The sequence below is a fragment of the Arachis hypogaea genome, chromosome 14 (genome assembly GCF_003086295.3).
Source record: "Arachis hypogaea cultivar Tifrunner chromosome 14, arahy.Tifrunner.gnm2.J5K5, whole genome shotgun sequence".
In the NCBI taxonomy this organism is placed as follows: Eukaryota; Viridiplantae; Streptophyta; class Magnoliopsida; order Fabales; family Fabaceae; genus Arachis; species Arachis hypogaea.
This window is the reverse complement of record NC_092049.1, coordinates 1,113,242-1,135,302: the sequence shown is the minus strand read 5'-3', so window position 1 is coordinate 1,135,302 and position 22,061 is coordinate 1,113,242. Positions and strand designations below refer to the sequence as shown.

The following is a 22,061-nucleotide window of genomic DNA, read 5'->3' as shown; positions in this document are numbered from 1 at the left end:
TCTCTTCTTTTTCTTCATATTTTTTCATCGCCTGGATTAATATTTCTGTCTCCATTGACCCGAAGTCTGGAGGTTTTGGGTCAGGTGGATCCACACCAGTGACAGGAACTTCTTGGGAGAAGTTTGGACTAATCGAGTTTTAAGAAACCCAATTTTCTTGGTGTCTATTCACTTGATTCTCGATGCACATGTGGTCTCATTCATAAAGAGTTGTGGGGTGGATTGTGTTTGGCTAACTTGGGAAGAAAGAAGCTTTGTATGGACAGGTTGGTGACACTGGTTGGACTGAGTAGATTGAGCATTTTGTTGGATTTGTGTGGACATGTGGGTTTTGTCAGATAGGAGGCTTTTGGGGTCAACATTCATTGGGCTTCCATTAGCAGTAGAATTTTTTGAGGTTAACAGACTAGATGGGCCATCTTGTTTTTTTGGAGCGCTAGCAAAAATGGGCTTGGGAGTGGCTGACAGGGTCTTATTGTGGCTCTTTTTTTGCTGTGTGAAAATTTTACTCTTGTCTTTACCTGTAGGTGTGGCATTGGCAATAGAAGCTTCCACAATTTCATAACCCTGCTGCACATTAGATTCCCCATTCACCAACACGGCAAATTTCGAAGGAATTCCCCCTCGACAATTGCATTTTCCTTTCCTTTTTCACCTTCACCACTACTTGTACATTCACCTCCTCCCCTTGCAGGTTTCTTGCCACGCATTGTCCTTTGTACCAGCATCCATGGACCATAATTATCCTCAGATTCTTGTATGACCTCTTTACCCTTGTGATTTTCTGGAATTCCTTTATTGTCCCTTTCTTCCTCCTCCCTTACAGCTGACTGAAGATTTTTCCTCTGCTCAATCTCCTTCTTCCTCAATTCCGAGCATTCTGATTTTACATGGCCAATTCTTCCACAGTGAAAACAAACCTGATGAATTTCTTCATATTCCACATTGTAACTAACCTCGTTAATTTGGTATTGAGAGATCAAGGGTTTCTCCATCTCCACCTCTACACACAGCCGTGCAAATCTGCCCCTTGCTACCTGAGCAGTGTTCACATCCACTTTCAGAGTTCTTCACACAATATTTCCTATCTTTTCCAAAATTCTTCTATTGTAATACTCAATAGCTAGACCAGGAAGGCGGATCCAAGCTGCAATTTTTTCAATGGAAGTAAGAAAAGGATTGAATTCTGGCTGCCATAACCGAATAGTTAAATAGTGGTCAAAGATTTTCCATGGCCCCTCAGTAATAGCAAAATCTAGGTCCTCAAAGTTATAAAAATGAACCAAAAAAAAAATCATTGCCTAAATCAATCACATCCAAGCTTCCTTGTTTACCCCACATTGCTTCTAATATGCGTTTCAAAACAGGCAAGGAGATTTTTCTTCCCAACAGTTTCACTATCAAAGAGTCCCACCAATGGCTCCTGAGTTCTCTCTGCATGTCTTCTCCAATAATCAAATTGTATATACCTTCCGTTATTTTCTCAACTCTGACCTCATTCTCTTCATCCTCCGAGTCTGACTCTGTTACCTTTTCTTTAGCTTTCTTTCCCTCCTCATCAATCCTCTTAGTAGCGCTACCGTTCCTCACAATTGTCGCAAAGGATGGGGCTCCTCCCAGTGCACCAAAACCATGCCGCTGGCCGTCTGTAACTGGTTGTGGGCTGCACACCACCACTTCCACACCGTCTTCTGTCTCTTCTGCCTCCATCCATTCCTCCACTCTAGGAACATTGGCCATGTCTCCTGAGTATTCATCTCCTTTCTCTGACTTTCTCACCTTCTTTCCTGATCTATGTAGAATCTCGCCTTCCTTCCGCATTCTCTCCCTTGGGTCATGTCGACGGGAGGCCCCTCCTCGGACGAAGCCACCATGCATGGCTGCTTCACTTTCGCACGGAGACACAGGAAATCCCTAGGCTTTTCTGAGAGAAAACAAAAATTTTTTTTTACGGAAACCTTATATGATTCAGAGTATGTTCTTTATGGACCAACATACCTCTAAGTGAAGTATTCTTGGGCCGGCTATTACATCGAGCCCAATCTAAGGGGGTTGGTCCATAACAAAAAATAAAAAATTTCATCCATATTTTTGGTTAAAAAGTTGTTTTACATTTGTTTCCAAACATGCTCTTAATTATGATGCATTGTAGAAAATGATAGGTTTCAATTTCTAATGCAGTGGTTTATTGATCATCCAAAGTTCAACTCAAATCCATTTTACGTTGGTGGTGGCTCGTATTCAGGATATCCTACTGCTCCTCTCGTTCAAAAATTATATGATGGTAAATAGGGTGGATGCTAAATTTTGAGCAGCTATTTTAATTTATTTGATTGCATAAATTTGGTCCGAAACTCGGTTTGATTTTTTCAATTTTTCTGAATTCGCAGGTTACGTAGCAGGTCGTGTACCACGCATTAATATCAAAGTACAATATTCCAATAAATTCAACACATTTTTCATATTTAATTTTATTCTTTGTCTGCCAATGAGTTATACTTCAAATGGCATAATTTTTCCATATTCAATTAAGAAGTTGTGGGCTTGAGTTTCTTATCTTTGGTAAAAAAATTTACTCTTTGTCTAGATTTTTCACTCAAAGCTGTATATATAATTTTTTGAGAAAAACTCAAAATAGCCCCTGACAATTACCTCAAAAGACAACGAGGTCCTTGACAAAAAAAAATTCTAATTCGGCTCCTGACAATTACCTCGAAAGGACAACGAGGCCCCTGTACAAAAAAAAATCAATATTGTTTTTTTGGCACAAGAGTTAATCAATCCCAAAAAAATATATCAGAGCCAGATTGGATGTTTTTTTTCTTAAAAATTTCGTTATCCTTTCGAGATAATTGTCAGGAATCAAATGAGATATTCACTCTGATTTTTTACTTAAATACACTTTTGGTCTTTCTTTTTTTTATTTTAGTTTTCATAAGTTTTTATTTTGATTTTGGTCCAACAAAATTTACCAGGGTTATGTGATTGCAAGCCCAGGGGTGGACGCATATGAGAGCGAGAACACGAAAGTGTTGTATGCATACCAGATGTCTCTCATACCAGAATCACTCTATCAGGTAATTTAAAATTCACCCAAATATTTGATAACCAAAATATATTAATAAAAAATAATCACAATTTATCGTTTTTAATATTTATAATTGTTATAATAATTATAAATATTAAATAAAATAAGTTATAATTTTTTTTTGTCTTTTTAACGTTATCGTTAAATTCATGACTTCTTTATTTGCTGATTTTGTGGCTTCATCACGTTTCTTTCCTTTTTTTTCTTAAATACAGTCGATAAAAGAACATTGTGGTGGTAATTATGTAAATATTGATCCAGAAGACACAAAGTGTGTTTCAGATTATGAAGCTTATTCCGAGGTTAGTACGATATGTAACAACGAGTACATACATTATATTTTTTTCTTTAAATTAAAAAAAAAAACTTAAAATTATTCGTAATATTTTATTTAATTTTATTCCCATAATTAAGAGAAAAAATTATCTGTGCAACTTATATATTTAATCTGTATCTTATATGAATTTTACGAATAATATCTAATTTATTAATCTATTTCAGAACGGAGACTAGGGTTGGGAAAGTGGGACAATGGCCTCTTCCAAATTAAAAATTTTAATATATAAATGTCATTAATTTTTATTTTAGTCTCTTTTAATTTTAATTTTTTTAAAGTTATATTTTTATAGTAGATACTACTATAAAAATTTTATAATTGTCTATATATAAAAATATTTTTTTATTATTAAATAATAAATTATTAATTTTAATATGTTGTAAAAGTATTATTTGTTTTTTAAAGTATGACTAAATAAACAAAACACACTTTTAATACAAAAATTTTTATAAGAAGATATTTTTAACATCTTCATTTAAGTAGGTATCATATTTTTATATTAATCTTCTCTTAAGAATTGCTCTAACTCCATTTTGGTCTTTTTTTTTTTTTTTTGGTGACTTATTTTTGGTCTATTTAAAATATTTCAAAAAGTTTATAGACAAAAAGTATTATTTACCACTTTATCTGTATGTAAGTTTTTGGGTGTCGCAATTAATATTAAGTCCTAGTACATATAAGATATAATTAAAATAATGATGTAGCTTATGGATTTGCAGTTAGTTCGTTACATAAATCCACAACAAATTTTGGAACCTTTGTGTGAAACGACACCTGGTGTGAATCATGGAATTTTACAATCCTCACTTCAACATCGTTCAGAATTTTGGTGTAGAGTTAAGTACATTCACTTTATTATTTGTCTTTACATATCAACTTGTTTATATATATGTAGGTTAATAATAAGGACTAAAGAGATAGTTATTTACTATTTAAAGCTACTTTTGGAAAGAGTATGTATGAGATATTAATATTTGGTGGAAACTCGGGTCCAGTCGGCTTCACGTGAAGTTGATAGTTGAAAGTCGTTAAATAATTTGACTGATTTGACTAAATTTTTATCGAACAGTTCTCGGCTATCAACTTCATGTGAAGTCGACTGCACCTGAATTTTCATCTTAATATTAACACAACGAATTATCATGAAACATTTTGCTCCTTATAATGTTTAATTAATTCAAAATTTTAAAAAGAACGCTTCCATTTTATTTTATTTTTTAAATGAATGCCTGATATATATATATATATATTTTCCTAATAAATTCATTCTCATCATCCATTTATATTGGAATACAGAATTAAGAGAAAATTAACATTAGACCTAACTTGATTATGCTAACCGTCTATTTTAGAGTTATTCTCACATTCTTGTGAACACATGGGCAAATGATGAAAGTGTGAGGAAAGCCCTGTACATTAGAGAGGTAATAATGCTACATACTTTGAATGATTTGATAGGATAATTAGTTCGAGATGTTATTGTATTTTAGTTTAATGATGAATGCTAGGGTTCAGTCATTTTGGTATTTTGTAACCATCAATTGACCATCAATAGTGTTTTTAATGGTGTGAGATTACATCTAATGGTGGGAGATTACTCACTTTTATTTTGATGGTTAAGTGTTGGCCAGAAAACACAAAAGTTGTTGGTCCCCTAAACTTTCCTTAGTTTAATTATTCTGTTTGTTCTATAGTTTTATTAAATTTATAATTAAATTTTTATATATTTTTTTTAATTAGATTTTTATATTATTTTTAGTTTGTAGAAAAATATTCAGTTAATTATAAATATTTTTAATTTGTAAAAAACTATTCAGTTAATTCTAACATTTTTTATATTAAAAAAATTAATTACAAAATTAAAAATAATATAAAAATATAATTAAAAATATATAAAAATCTAATTAAAAATTTAATAAAATTATAAAAAAATGACTTTCAATCAATGTTATTAGAGACTATTGAATTTAAGTTGGTTTAGTTCTTTATGTTTATTTTCTTCTAATTATCAAATTTTACTTTATATTGAATCTTTCACTTATGACAATCTCTTTATATGTTATGTTTGCATATATATAATTTGGTTTGTTATGTTATTTAGTTGTTTTATTTGGTTGGAAGTTCTTTAAATTAATCGATAACTAATAAATTAAAGTTGAATAAACATACTATTTTAAAAGAGGAAAAATAATAATAAAAAAAGAAAACTAAAATTTTAATGGAAATCTTGAATTTGGCGGCGGTTTTGGCAGCGATTTTAAATCGCCGCAAAATGATCATATTGTATATTTTTTAGTATTTAGCGGCGGTTTAAACAAACGTCGTTTTCAGCTCTTTGCCATTTAACGGCAGTTATTCCACCGGTTAGTTAAAATCGCCGTTAATTGTTTACCTACAGTCTATCTTTTAGCGTTTGGTTTAACCGTCGCAATATATTTGGCGGCGATTAAAAACCACAAAAAAATAGATCCAACAACCGCCGTAAAATATCGGAATTAATTTTCTGTTGAGATACATTTGCTGAGACAGTATTATATCTCAGATTTATTATGTCTGTCTTTGTTTTTACTTAGCATAACTAAAGACATTTGTATTCTATCATATCATGTATTTTATGTTTATCCATATTTATCTATGATACATAGATATTGATATAGATATGAATATACAGATTTATTGATCTGCGTATTTAAATATATTTGTTCATGATAACTCAATAAAATATTCATATTTTATAGATATTAATTAATTACTTTATGTTCTCTTACTATTGTACAGGTTATTAAAAAAGCTATCTTGATGGATGTATATGATTTTAATATATTAATTAATAATCAGTTGACTGAGAATTAATTCCATTAATATTGGGATGTAAATAGGGAACAAAGGGAGAGTTCTTGAGATGCAACAAGACTTTGGCATATAACGTGACTCTACTCAGCGTTGCAGGATATTATCAAAATTTGACCAAGGCCAATATCCAAGCTCTAGTTTACTGGTTAACTTCCTACGTTATTAATCGACTATATTACGTGTATATCAAAATTAGTTATTAATATAAAAATAAAAATTATTTAAATAAAAATTTTTAAAATATTTTTTTTAAAATATTTTTTAATAATTAAAATTTAATACATATAATTATTAAATCGTGTTATTTTTATTCAAATTAGATCAAATAAATTAATTTAACTAAAAAATTAATAAATTACATCTTAAATCAGTCTAAATTAATATTTTTATAAAAAATAACTATAATATTTTTATTATAAAAAATTACTAAAATACTATTATTATTATTATTATTATATAATTTTGAGAACCCTAAATCCTAACCTTCCTCTTCTTTTTGTGTTGTTATAGGAGTATTTTAGTCATTTTTTATAAAAAAGAATATTAATTTAGACCGGTTTAATATTTAATTTATCAATTTTTCGACCAAATCAATTTATCTGATCTAATTTTAACGAAAATAATACGGTTTAATTGATTATATGTATTGAATTTAAATTACTAAAAAATATCTTTAAAAAAATATTTTAAACATTTTTATTTGAGTGACTCCCATAAAATATATATTGAATATAAATATACACTAAATATAAATTAAACTATATATATTTATACATAAATATATTGTTGCTAATTTTAGTAGCTATATTTTGTATTTTTTTTTTAACGAGAAACTTTAATTTGTGTTGTTTTATATAATTGCAGTTCTGATCTTGATATGTCAATACCACACATAGCTACACAAAATTGGATAAAGTCATTAAAGCTTAGCATATATGACAAGTGGCGTGCATGGTTTGTTGATGGTCAAGTGGCCGGGTAACATATATTAAAGTTTTCTTTAACTTTTTTATATTAATTGGTAAAATATAATGCTAAATGCTTCACAGATAGGTTGAGCTCCTCATTTCTATATGAATAAGGACGAAGAATTTAGAGTAGAGAGAAATTAATAGTATTAGACAGAAATAAAGAATAATAAGAGAAAATTAAGGAATGAAGAGTTAAGGGGAAGAGATAAAAGATAAAGATGATTCTATTAAGGTGAATGCTATCCTATCATCTCTAAAGTAACTTGTAAGCTATCTTTTTTGATGTGTCATATTTTAATTGGGTATTTATTTTAACCTGAATTACTTTAATCTCATAAGAGTTAATAATATCTTGGAAGACGATGACGGCTTGACAGAAGAAGAAAATGAAACACTCAATAAGACAGTGATACTTAGGAGGCATAAACGACAAAGGAGTGGAGAGGAGTAAACGCAATTAGAGAGAGTTAGAGTACCTTTTCTAGAAGAATGATTTGGAAAAACAAGACACCTAATGAGATAGTGATGCTTGGAAGGCGTAACGACTACCATGAAGGAGTACAATGGGGAGGAGTAAACGTTTATTAGAGAGAGTTAGAGTACCTCTTCTGGAAGAATGATTTGGAAAGAAAAAATAAGACACCCAATAAGACGGTGATACTTGGGAGACGTAATGACAACGACGAAAGAGTGAGGAGGAGTAAACATAATTAGAGAGAGTTTGAGTACCTTTTCTAGAAGAATGATTTGGGAAAAGAAAACGAAACACCAATGAGACGGTGATGCTTGGGAGGCGCGACGAGTGGCTAAGGTAATTCAGGTTAAAATAAACACCCAATTAAAATATGACACATCAGATAAGGTAACTTACATGTTACTTTAGAGAGGATAGAATATCATTCACCTTCTATTAATGGAATTCTCCAAAAAGAATATATGAATTACTAATTTCATATTTTTTTAATTAAATTGGATTGGTGTAATAGTTAATTTACTATTCTGTTTAAGTAAATATCGGGTTTGAATTCCGTTTTGTATATAAAGTAATTTATTGGCCAACAACAAACTTTTAAATAGAGTTCCTTAACACCTCAAATTAAAAAATACCGTAAAAAAATAATAAACAAAATTCATACTTTTTAATTCTATCACTATTACTCTATTTATAATAAATTCTAGTCCTAATAAAATAAATTTTAATTGAGTCATAGGACCCAATTTTACGCCTTACATACTCATCATATATATTAGGGTAGCACTTTTTTTTTTATCTTTTCTTTTAAATTAATATATAGATGCAAATTCTAACAATAGTTTTGTTGCATTATTGTATACTTTCTCAAAATTAGTTTGCCCTTATTAGGATTCAAGAACTAATTTTGATTGAAATTATAGAGTTTGCATACTTTTCTTTTAATAATTTTTTATTAATGTTTACACAGATTCACGGAAATTTACAAAATGAAAGAAGACCATTACTTAACATATGTGTCAGTAAAGGTAAGTTGCATTTAATTTGTCAGTTTAATAATGAATTTGCATTTGCAACTATATAATTAGTATTTATACATTTTTGTAAACATAATTTATTTACAAAATAAATATTTTTAAATATATTTGAATTTACTTCACTAGATGCATGTATTTATTATTGTAATAAAAATGCAGGGTGCTGGACATGTAGCCCAGACATTTAAACCCAAGGAAGTTTACCATATGATAAAGAGGTGGTTTTCATATTCTCTTATATAATAAGATTATATATGCTTCCATTATTCAAATCAAATAATTTAATAAGAGGAAAAACTTGATTGTTGTATTTCAATCAATTGTGACACCTATTCAAATATCTCTTATAGTAGTTGATTCATAATATGCAAGTCAAATACCAATTTCAAGGAGAATTGCTATTTACATGACAATGTTCTTATGAGATAATAATAATAATAATAATAATAATAATAATAATAATAATAATAATAATAATAAATAAATAAATAAATAAATAAATAAATAAATAAAAGAAGGTTATGCTTTCAATTTTTTAATATAAAATGAATATTAAAATTTTATTAAGTGCAAATATTTTCTATGAATTTAACTCTGTTAACATAATTTCTCAAGTTTATCATATATAAAATCAAAATTCAAATAAATTTTGGAAATCAACAAAACAAAGTTTAGACTACTTTATCACAAATGTTAGAGTCTATTTTTTTCTTATATTTAATTTATCTTACATTTAAGTCAACATTAACTAATTTTCTACGAACCACAAAACATGCTGATCCTCTATCACTCCTCTTGGACTCCTGATGTTTTTATTACGGAGATTTTGATCGCTTTATCAACTAAACAATTTATAAATTTTTATATTTGAATAAAGTATAGGATTTTTCAATTTAATTTGGAGAAATATGGAGAAAATTACAATAATCTATTTGGCTCATCAAAAGCTGTATAGGATTTTTATATTTGAATAAAGTATAGGATTTTTTATATTTGAATAAAGTATAGGATTTTTTTCTTGTTTGTTTCATCAAAAGAAATAGATTTACACCTATTTGGCTCTCTCAAGAAACAAGATACATGTAGAAAAAAAAATATCAAATTTCTTTATCATATTAATATATATAGAATTATTTTCAATGATGATAATATCATCCACATAACACAATATGTAGATAACATAATCTATTTGTTTCTTAATAAATAAGGAAGTATCACATTTTGTATTAACAAAACTAAAAGAATGTAGAGCCATACTCAACTTATTGAACCATTCTCTAGGTGCTTGTTTCAAGTCATAGAGAGATTTATTAAACTTGCATGCATGTGAATAAGTCTTACCTCAAAGTCAATTGGCTGAAACATATATATAATTTGATGTAAATCTCCATTCAAGATGGCATTGCTGAAATCAAACTATCTTATAACCCAACTTCTTGATAAAGCTATACTTTATACTGTTGTATTCATATAAAAAAAAGATTTTATTTTTATAAATATAGTAAAGTAAAACTATAGAAAGAAAAGATAAAACAAAGGAATTAGACAAAAACCCTAACACGCGTAGATAAATAAGAATTTATTTACGACTTGTAACTGATATCAAATGATAAGAAAAAATAGAAGAAAAAGAGATGAAAAGATACAACGAAAAAAATAGATAAAATTTTTTTTATTAAACTTCTAAGAAATCTGTTCTTTGCCATCTAGATCACCGAAAGAATTTTTGTTACTAGACTTTCAAAGAACCTGTTTTTGACAACTAAGATTAAAGAGCAGAAATTGAAAGAATTAACACTAAAAATTACCTTAGATTGTATTCTTCAAATTTCTTCATGTAACAAGTAAAGTAAATTACTCCCATCATTTGAATACATATTGAAAAATGTGCATAATAGCACTCATAAAATTTATTCATAAAAGAATGTATAAAATACCTTACAAACTTGTTTAATAGATCCCTAATTAATCAGTCTAAAAGTGGGCTAAATTTTTTTAAAATAAAATAAAAAAATCTAAAATTAAATAAAAAATATTACTCTAAAATTAACTCTAACTATTTTAAATCAATATGATCTTATTTGATTAGATCATATTTATTTAAATATTAAATACCTAAAGATATGATAATCAATTTAAGTCAAATTTAATCTTTAAAAATGAGATTAAATTTAATTTAAATATTAAACACCAAAAATGTTACTAAACAAATAAAATCTATTAACCCGGGGGCTGCCCCGGGAGATGATGGATTTACGGCAAAATTTTTTTAATTTTATTGGAGAATCATCGGAGGGAATGTATGCAGGACAGTTAAGAGCTTCTTTGGTGGAGGAAGAATACTAAAGAGCTTCAACCATCAAATTTGTCTAATTCCAAAGACTCCAAATGCAGAAAATATGTCGCAGATCTGATCCATCAGCCTAAGCACCTTATTTTATAAAATTATTTCCAAGGTACTTATCCATCCCTTGCAGCCTCTTATGAATAAAATAATTAGTGACAATCGGAGTGCATTTATTTATTAGTGATAATATTCTTGTGGCTCATGAATGCATGCATTTCTTAAAGAATAAATCATTTGGGGGCACTGATTTAGCTCTAAAGGTGGATATGAGCAAAGCCTATGATCGAGTGGAATGGAGTTTTGTGTGGTTCGTAATGGAAAAACTTGGTTTTTGTCAGAGGTGGATAGAATGGGTAAAGGAATGTGTCACTACTATTTCTTATTCTGTTATTGTGGAAAATTCTCCTATTGGTTTCTTTAAACCAAGTAGAGGGCTCCGGCAAGGAGATCCCCTCTCACCCTACCTTTTTCTATTATGCGCAGAAGGTCTATCATTTCTGCTCCACAAAGGAGAATAGGATAACCTATTTCAGGGGCTTCGGTTGAACAGTAGATGTCCATCCATCAACCACCTTTTATTCGCTGATGACTCTTTACTATTCTGTAAAGCAACTCCACATAATTGTGCTAATTTGATTAATATTATTCAGCAGTATGGCTCCCTAAGCGGTCAGATTATCAATTTCAGTAAGTCTGCAGTATTTTTCAGTAAGAATACACCTCTTGCTATTAAGGAAGAAATCGCTACTTTTCTTAGAGTCCCTAATATTGGTGCACAAGACAAATATTTGGGGCTCCCATCTATTGTTAACAGATCTAAATGTCAGACATTTGCTTATGTAAAGGATAAGGTGTCGAAGAAGCTACAAGATTGGAAGCATCAACTATTGTCAGCAAGCGGAAGAGAAATCTTAATCAAAGCTGTGGGGTGTGCTATACCTATCTATACTCTAAGTTGTTTCAAACTGCCCGAATCACTATTAGATGATATTCACAAAATGATGATGCAATTCTAGTGGGGTCAAAAACAGAATAAAAAAAACTCCAATGGATCAGCTGGGATACAATGAGCAGAATTAAAGAGGAAGGCGGTATGGGGTTTAAAGATCTCAAAACGTTTAATCTGGCGATGCTGGCAAAATAGGGATGGAGACTAATGACTAAACCAAATTCTCTGTTTTATAAAATCTTCAAAAGCAAATATTTTAGACTTACCTCTTTTTTAGGAGCAAAACCAGGCCTGAGACCATCTTGGCCTTGGCAGAGCTTATTGGAAGGCAGAAAAGTACTGAAACAGGGTACCAAATGGAAAGTCACGACACAGGGTATAGTAAAATTCAAAGAAGATCCATGGTTTGGTAACTTACCTCCATTTCGAGTACAGGAAGAAGACTGCAGTGATGGAAATCTGATCTAGCTAAGACAACTATTCAATGAGATAGGGGGTTGGAATACACAGCTCATTCATAGTAAGTTCAGTCCTAATATAGCACAACAAATCTGCCAAATGGACATTGAAGAAGGTAAAGATTCAGTCAGGTGGATAAAGCATGTTTCAGGTCAGTACAATGTTAGAACGGGATATGAAGTAGCTTACAAATTTTTTCATAAGCCTATGGAAGGTCTTCATGTCAGATTTCAAAGTAGACAACTATGGAGGAGCATCTGGGAGGTTCGATGTCAACCAAAAATCAAGGCAGTTCTATGGAAATTTGCTCACGAAGGACTAGCAGTGAAGACAAATCTTCATAAGAGGATACCTCAGATCCCCAATTTATGCCCACGATGTTCTTCACTGCCAGAAACGCACCTCCATGCTCTGATTTTTTGTCCGGGAGTTGTGCAAGTTTGGAATCAATCACCAGTAACAAGTGTGATTCCCAGAGATCCGACTATAGAACCATGGGAGTGGTGGTGTCAGTTGATGGAAGCGGTGAGAAGAAGAAGAGACTAAAAAAAAATCAATCAAGTAAATTACCTTCTATGGCAGATCTAGTTATCCAGGAACGCTCTCATTTTTTAAAATTACATTTTTTAAAATTACAGTGTTGAGGTTGGGAAAATTCTGTCTCAAGCTCTGACATTTGTGAAAGAATTTGGGCGACTTGGGAGGCATAGCAACTAAAACTAAAGAGGAGAGAATATCTTGTCCTTTTTGTTTTAAATCCCTAATGGTTTAGCTTGGTATTGTTGTTTATGGGAGTTTCCCAAATTTTTATTATTGTATATGCTTATCCCTATTTGTGTGGGTATTGTAATTGAATTATTTGATTGCAATAAAAGTATTATCTTTGAAAAAAAAACACAATTCTACCAACAAATCAAATTTAAATATAATTAAATAGTTTCGAATTTAATACCAAATTTATGTTTTCCAATGAATTTCAAAAGAACTATTGCACTTTTTGATGTCCTTGTTTAGTCTATTAAGCGTTATGAGTGCCATCAGCCCATCATTTTAGTACTTCTATTTTTTATACGAATTTTTGGTCTTATGATGTCTAAAACCAATATGCTATAATTTTTTTAGTATTCAAATTCTTAAATATTATAAGATTATCATTTTATCTTTTTAACTTTAAAATGCCAAAAATGTTCACTTGAACAATATTAAAAGAGTTACTGTTTGAAATAGAAGATGATGTGATTAATGTCTTAAAAAACGTTACCATATAATAACACATCATACGATATCATCTTTTAGCTATTTCATTGTCAAAATCGAAATGAATTGTCAATGAGTAATAGTTTAAATGGTATAGTCTCCTTATACTCAATTAAGAGATTGCGAATTTGAGTCTCATATCTTTAGTAAAAAAAAAAAAAATAGAAATGAATTCGTTTTTATGGAGTCTAGTATGACAACTGTGAGTCTTTCTTAACATATTGTTAATAACTTTATGATAGAAATACGATCAAAAAATATAAAAAATCTAAATTAAATAAATTAAAATTTTAAATATTAAATTAAGGCTTAAATTCAATTTCACGAACCAATTAGAATTTTAAACTTTATGAGGCTAAGTGTGTATTTGAATGCTATTAAGTGGTAACAAAAGATATTTTTTAATATTTTTTTCCAAAATTTTAGTATGTTTGATAAATTTTTTTAAATAAAAATTAAAAATTAAAAAATAAAAAAGTATTTTTTAAATAATATTTTTTACTTTAAAAAATATTTTAACATAATAAATAAAAAATAATTTTAAATTATCATTCTTAAATATATTTAATAAATAAAAATTACTTTCATATAGAACATCCAATCATCAAATTATTTTTTATGACAAAAAATAGATTCGTATGAAATTTAATGGTAAAATCAGGAGCAGTTCAATATAATAAAGAAAAAAATATTATAGTCATTTTTCAAGCTCAAAATAAGGTAATTGCGCAAAAAAAATTAAGCAAAACAAAAGAGAAAAACAAAAATGAGCCGTCCGAAAAATTAAAATAAAGAACAATTAAACAATATTTAAAGAGCTGTACAGGAGTGCCCGTAAGAAAGAAAGAGCATAAAATATAGTTAATTAATTGATTTTTTTGCTATCATCGAAAATACATGGATAAAAATGAATAATAGAATATTCAGGAATCAAGAAATAGGAGTAGCGGAAATTATTAACAGATTAATTATGAGCTATAAAGAGTAGTATGATATTGATCCCAATAATTATTGAGGACAATACCAAAAATATCTATAGTTTGAGTTTTTTTTTTTTTTTTAATTCTTTGTTGTTTATTTCTTTTTATACTTTTGTTGTTCTATTTTATTGTGTTAACCTCTTTACTTTTTATTAGGACAATAATAAGTAGTTGTGTTAGAGTAATGATAAATAGTTGGTAGATAAATATTTATGAGGTTAGTTTGAAATATTCTTGTAAATAGCATGATTTTTTATCATGTAAACAACAATTTCAATACATATTTTTTATTTTTTCATCTCTATTTTCAAACCCAAATAATCAGTTCTCATTGTCTTCTTCTTTTCTAATGGTAGAATCATCTTCTAACGTAGCACAAGATCCCACTAGTTCTTTTTATATTCATCCTAGTGAAAATCCAACATTTTACTGGCAGTAACTATCACTCTTGGTGTCAATATTTTTCTATGGCCATCATCTCCAATAACGATCCTCTGTTTCTAATATGGGAGCGTTGCAATAACCTGGTGTTGTCTTAACTATTTCATTCCCCCTCTCCCTCTATTACCCAAAGTGTTGTTTATTTTTTTAATGCCTCTTCTGTGTTGACTGACCTTAAAGAGTAGTTTTTTCAAAGTGATCTTCTTCGTATTGCAGAATTACAAGAAGAAATTTATGATAAGAAAATCAGTCAGTAACAGAATTTTATACCTTTTTGAAGACGTTATGGAAAGAGCTTGATAACTCACATCTTCTTCCCTTCTGTAACTGTCCAGCCAAAACACATCGCTCACAATATTTCATCATTCGATTTCTTAAAGGTCTTGATGAGTTTTTCTGTAGTCCGGTTACAAGTTCTTCTTGTTGATCCTCTTTCGTCCGTAACTAGGGTTTTCGCTCTTGTCGTTCAACATGAACGTCAACTTCAAAACACATTTGGAATTTCGGACAATCAACGAACCATAGCTGCTGCAGTAGAAACTCGTCATCCTCTTCTTGGCCATGGTCGTGGGTATGCCTCTTCAAACCCAGGACGCGGCAGCGGCGATTCCTCAAAGGTTTACTCTTATTGTGGTCGAGGAGGGCACACCGTGGATGTTTTTTTACAACAAACATAGCTACCCTCCAGGTCATTAGCGTCACCCAAGGAGACCACGATTCCTTGACCGTGCCTTTGCCTCTGTTAATGCTGTCGTTGTTGTGCCAACACGACCTCCTATCTCTCTCATGCCACCAGTTCCCTCTCATCAGAGAACACACACAGAGCAGGCTTTGGGTCTCACTCCAACCCAACATAACATCCTTCTAGCATTTCTACAAAATGCAGAATCTCAATCTTTATATAGTAAGGATAAAAGTCTCTCACCCTCTGATAATCTGCGATTTTACAGTTTATCTTGTGCTCAATTGAGTGAATTTTATCAGTCTTTCATACACTTGTTCATACAAAATGCATGGTTTTACATTCTCCTTCCTGATTTTGTACTATGATTGAAAACATGCTTCTTTGGCCTTGATTTTGCTATTTATAATCTTTTCTTATTACCATTCGATGCCTTGATATATGTGTTAAGTGTTTTCAGAGATTACAGGGCAGGAATGGCTTAGAGGATGGAAAGGAAGCATGCAAAAGTAGAAGGAATACAAGAAGTTGAAGGAATTGCTAATGCTGTCAGCCCTGACCTCTTCGCATTCAATCGATCATAACTTGAGCTACAGAGGTTCAAATGAGGCGGTTCCAGTTGCGCTGGAAAGCTAACATCCGGGGCTTCGTAACGATATATAATTTGGCATAGTTGTCTTGCTGTTAGGCGACGCGTACGCGTGGGTGACGCGTATGCGTGACAGAGCCGCGACATGTACGTATCAGAAATCGCCCCCAGTGATTTCTGGGATGTTTTTGACCCAGTTTTCGGCCCAGAAAACACAGATTAGAGGCTGCAGAGTGGAGGAATCAGGAGAGACTTCTCATTCACACAATTTTAGGTTTTAGATGTAGTTTTCTAGAGAGAGAGGCTCTCTCCTCTCTCTAGGTTTGAGGATTTAGGATTTCTCTTAGTTTTAGATTTGTTTCTTCCCAATTCCAGGTTCAATGTTCCTTTAATTTGTTTTTCTTCTACTTTTTATTTATTCCATTACTTTAGTTTATCTATTCCTCTTGTGGATTCTCTTCTTATTCATTTTGGCTATGAACTCTCCATATTAGAATTGATTTCTCTTATTAATGCAAATTGAGGTATTTCGTATTTATTACTTCTTCTATTATTTGTTATTAATTGATGTTTTAAGTTAGATTTTCTCCTCTTGGCTTTGGTTGAGTAATTGATGACACTTGAGTTATCAAACGCCTTTGTTGATTGATAGTTGGAAGTTGCTGATTGATTTGGATCCCTCTAAAGCTAGTCTTTCCTTGGGAGTTGACTAGGACTTGAGGAATCAAATTGATTAGTCCACTTGACTTTCCTTCATTTGTTGAGGGTTAACTAAGTGGGAGCAACGGGAAATTCTCATCACAATTGATAAGGATAGCTAGGATAGGACTTCTAGTTCTCATACCTTGCCAATAGCTTTTCTAGTTATTAGTTTATTCCTTTTGCAATTTACTATTCTTGCTTCTTATCTTAAAAAAACCCCAAAATATACCTTTACATAACCAATTTTAAGAACACTTCCTTGCAATTCCTTGAGAGACGACCCGAGGTTTAAATACTTCGGTTATCAATTTTACTAGGGGTTTGTTACTTGTAACAACCAAACTTTTGTACGAAAGGATCCCTTGTTGGTTTAGAAGCTATACTTTCAACGAGAACTTATCTGTGAATTCTAAACCGTCAAAAAACCGTTGGTTACCCTCCAACCAAATTGGGCTTCTTCCTAACTCAACTTTGGGTACCCATTATTGGTGCTCATTCCACACTTATTCTATTTTAAATAATTTTAATGCACAAAATAAATTTACAAGCACTTGGATCATTGATTCTGGTGCCACGGATCATATTACCTCAAATTTATCTTAGTTCATATATTTTTATAAAATTAATCCAGTTACTGTTCATTTGCCTAATAGTTCTAAAGTTACTTCTTTTTTTAAAGGTGTTGTTAAATTTTCAACTTCATTAACTTTTCATGATGTTCTTTACCAATCCTACTTTAATTTTAATATTATTTCTATTTCAAAAATAACTTCCATGATCAATTGCCAACTCACTTTTTTACACTCTTCTTGTTTCTTACTGGACAACAATTTGAAGATGATTGGAACCTAAGTACCAACATTATTTAAAATGTCGCTCGTGCTCTTATGTTCCAATCTAAATTACCTCTATTATTTTGGTCTTACGCTATCAATAATGCAGTTTATCTAATTAACCGAGTCCCTTCTTCTATAAATAATTTTAAAACTCCTTTTAAAATTTTATTTAATAAATCTCCTAACTACAATGAGATAAAGATTTTTAGTTGCTTATGCTATCTATCAACTCTTATGGCTAATCGTTCTAAATTTGATCTAAGGACAAAGAAAGCTGTTTTTCTTAATTTTAAAAATGGAATTAAATGGTACATTGTTTACACTTTGAAAAATAAAAAATTTGAAATTTTCAGAAACATTGATTTCTTTGAAATGGTAACTCCTTTTGCCATTATTACTAAATCACTTTTAAATGTACTAAATCCACACATGTCTAAAACAAAACAATTTCATGAAACATCAACTGAAAAACCCATTTTCCTTCCCATTAGGCCTGAACGATTACCCATTGACCCATCCATACTTCATCATTAACCTAATACATCTAAGTTCATCTCTTCCCCTCCTTCACAATCCTTGACCATGTCTCCTGCTTCCCAATCATACATAATCTCTCCTACACTGTCTTCAACTATTCCTCCTACCATCTGTCACAGCCTCCGTCAAAGACATCCTTCAAAACCATCTCGCTGACTATATATGCGGCTCTCTCTCGCTACTCCAACTCCACCATCTTCAACTTGTAGGTATCCTATTTCCTAAATTCTGTCGTTGACCTCTCTTTTTTCTTCTCATCAGAAATTTATTTTATCCTTGCATTCTGAAATTGAGCAAAAGTCTTTTCAGGACGCCAATAAATATTCTTATTGAATTTGAACCAAACTTGGTCTGTTATGGATTGTCCTCCTGGTGTAAAATCCATTGGCTGTAGATAGGTATATCGGATTAAGCATCGCCCTGATTAATCTGTGGAACGCTGTAAGGCTCGTCTCGTAGCAAAAAGATTCACTCAAACAGAAGGAGTGAATTTCTTGGAGACTTTTTTTAGCTATAGCGAAACCAGCTACCATTCGACTTGTATTAGTTCTGGCTTCCATGAAGAGGTATAGCCTATCCATCAACTAGATGTTAACAATGCATTTTTGCACAGAGATTTATCTGAAGATGTATACATGACCTTGCCTATTGGAATCCGTTCTAGTCACCTAAATTAATGTTGTAAACTACTGAAATCACTGTATGGTTTGCGACAATGGTATGAAAAATTATCCAAATTTTTTATTTTTTGTGGTACCAGCAGACTCTCTCTGATTTCGTCAAATTTATTGGTGCTGAAGTGTCTGTCTTATTAGTGTATGTTGATGATATTGTTCTCACTGAAAATTCTATTTTTGAGATGGCTACCATTAAATCTATTTTAAATAAGCATTTCAAAATCAAATATTTGCGTATTCTTAAATATTTTTTAGGTATTGAAGTTGCTCATTCTGCTCAAGAAATTTCTTTATCTCAAAGAAAGTACCGCGTTGATTTATTGGAAGATTATGGTTTGTTGGGTGCTAAACCAACATCTGTTCCCATGGACAGTTCTACAAAGTTGCATCTAGCCCTTTTGATAAAATTGTGAACGAATAAAAAAAAGAAAAGAATGCGAACTTTTATTGATTGTTGATTGATGGATCTGATTAGAATATGGAAGACGTTGATCTTAAAATGTTGAAATGTTATTGTTACTAATTTTATTGTAGACTTACGTTAGGGATTGGGTTTGTTGACTATAAATATGCTGATTTTGTTAATTATTGAATTGGTTTACGAATTATTTTTGCTGATTATGAATACAAGTTGGTTGCTCCAGACTAGAGAAATTGAACAAGATAATGAAATATGTGATTTAAATGTCGGTCCAAATGCTAGTACACCTTTTACTTTGTCAAAAGATAAGGATAATGAAGTGGTATATATTATTTGCTATTCTGACTGTCAGAGAAACTGTAAATCTAAATGTTCATAATTAACTGCTTCTGTTATTTCACTCTTTAGAGTGGGATATCAGATATGATCCTCAAGATAACTATCCTATTGGCAGTAAAGTTCAGGCTGTTTGTAGCGAAGATGGAAAATGACATATTCAGCAATTAATTTCTTTCGATGCTTAAGTTGAGCGAGGTACTGAACCTACAAAGCAGGCTATCAAACGAAAAATTGCACAGGTGGCAACTATCGATGTCCAATCACGAAGTTTACCGGCAAAGCTTCATTTAGAACCGGATGACCCTAAGGATATGGTAAGTTATTCAATAAGATTATCATTTCCTAATGTTTTTCCCTTATATTCAATTAGTTTTATACATAGAATGCTTGCTACTGTGTTTGACTAAACCCTTTTTACTATTTAGACAGTCTTGAGTGTGTCTCTTGCTCTCTCTATCACTTCTGGTAATTATTTTCTGGATGACTATCAGATAGTCATTCATGTCGTTGTGCCGACCGTGATGCTCCATCTCTCTCAGTCTCTAAGCCTCCGTGGCTCCATCTTCCAATAGAGTCTAAGGATGATTTATTCATTCTATGTTTTGATTCCTTGTTTATTATGATTTTTAAAATTTTCAAGCCTTAGTATTTTTATTTATTGAATTCTTTTTGTAAATTGTGTTTACTTGCTGAAACTTGTAAATTCTTTGTCTTGGTTTCTTAGGATTTTTTTAGTTTTGTTTGTAAATTCTTTTTATTTGCTGAAATTTGTTGTTATATATTAAGTTTTAAACATTTTTTTTAAAAAAAAATTAAGTTTATCATCGGATTTACCATCGATTAAATCCGTCGGTAAAATTACCAACAAAAATATTTCAACGGTAATTAGCGGCAAGCGAAAAAATCTACCAGTAAATAATTATCGATGGATCCTGATGGTAAACATATTACCGGCGGATTTTTTTGGTAAATCCGCCGATAAATCCAATGATTCTCATCATTTTTCTTGTACTGTATGTAGTTACTTTATAAATATCTTGGAAGTGAGATTTTAAACAATATTTCTTTAAGAAGTTCTAAAAATTATTATACACGGCTCCTCTTGAATACTCAAAGAGGATGCGAATATTCTATGATACTTATAAGGATGTATATTTCACTCTTATATTGTTATAAGATGATAAAAAATTTATAGATTTCATTAAAGAGTAAGTTTATAGGCCTCAATATCATACCTAAGGAGGTTGTTTACTATTCTACTATCTTCCAACAATATCTCAATACCAAAACACATTTAGAATAGCTGTTGACATGAGCTCTCAGAAAATATTTTATATCAATGAGAAAAAATCCTAGTTATGAAGGGTGAGTTTTATTAACTACATTGATAGAAAAATTTACTAAAATACCCTCATTTATATATTAAAGTTATAAGTTATCATCTTGAATATTTAATGTTTGTATTGAATTATGTTAAATGTGCTTGGAATTTTAGATTGTGTTACCTTATTAGTTATGTATTTTGTGTTAATATAATTTTTTTTTTTAAAAAAAATTAAAGCAATATCCATAGATATCCGCAGGTATCCGCCATTCCTGCAGAAACAATTAAACATGGACTTATAACAAGGAGTGGACAAGAGGGGGTATTTTCATAAATGGATATGGAGAGGAGAAAGGGATATTTTTCCTACAGATATCCATTGTCATCCCTAGCCATGATAATGAAAAAGGTTCAAGAAAAGTTCATCTTATGTTAGATCATACTTACTCAAAATCGGTTTTAACATAAGAATAAGAGAACTTGTAAGTTTTACTCATGAATCATGGTAAAATGCTTGAAAATTCAACTACTTGTTTCAAGAGAAGTCTTTGGAACAATAAATCCTAATGTAAATATTTTAATTTAATTACAAACTATGTATTATTATCGATGAATATTTATTCTTCTTTTTTTGGTGATATAAAATCTAAAAGCCAAATAAAGAAGGGAAAAAAAAGAATAAAAAAAAATAAAAACTTCTAAGAGAGGTTAGTCTCTAGCAAAAGCAACAGGAAAGGTGCTAGAAGAATCCAGTCGATCGACT

General features: G+C 30.7%; 1 protein-coding gene across 19 annotated transcripts in view; it reads left to right on the top strand.

Moving 5' to 3' along the window:
* LOC112740841 (serine carboxypeptidase-like 13) overlaps positions 1-16,998 on the top strand; it is a 30,359-nt gene extending 13,361 nt beyond the window's left edge. For 3 of the 19 annotated variants that reach the window (XM_025789494.2, XM_072213528.1, XM_025789498.3), the window contains 11 exons: positions 2,182-2,284; positions 2,391-2,428; positions 2,976-3,077; positions 3,304-3,390; positions 4,130-4,261; positions 4,778-4,849; positions 6,305-6,423; positions 7,143-7,256; positions 8,692-8,749; positions 8,918-8,976; positions 11,067-11,214. In XM_025789494.2, coding sequence (XP_025645279.2) covers positions 2,182-2,284; positions 2,391-2,428; positions 2,976-3,077; positions 3,304-3,390; positions 4,130-4,261; positions 4,778-4,849; positions 6,305-6,423; positions 7,143-7,256; positions 8,692-8,749; positions 8,918-8,976; positions 11,067-11,172 — 990 coding nt within the window. In that variant the 3' untranslated portion in view covers positions 11,173-11,214. Of the gene's footprint in view, positions 1-2,181; positions 2,285-2,390; positions 2,429-2,975; positions 3,078-3,303; positions 3,391-4,129; positions 4,262-4,777; positions 4,850-6,304; positions 6,424-7,142; positions 7,257-8,691; positions 8,750-8,917; positions 9,154-11,066; positions 13,407-16,333 lie in introns of those variants that run through there. The other 16 variants (XM_072213529.1, XM_072213527.1, XM_025789495.2 and 13 more) reach the window with 14 other exon arrangements.
* The last annotated feature ends 5,063 nt before the right edge of the window (positions 16,999-22,061 follow it).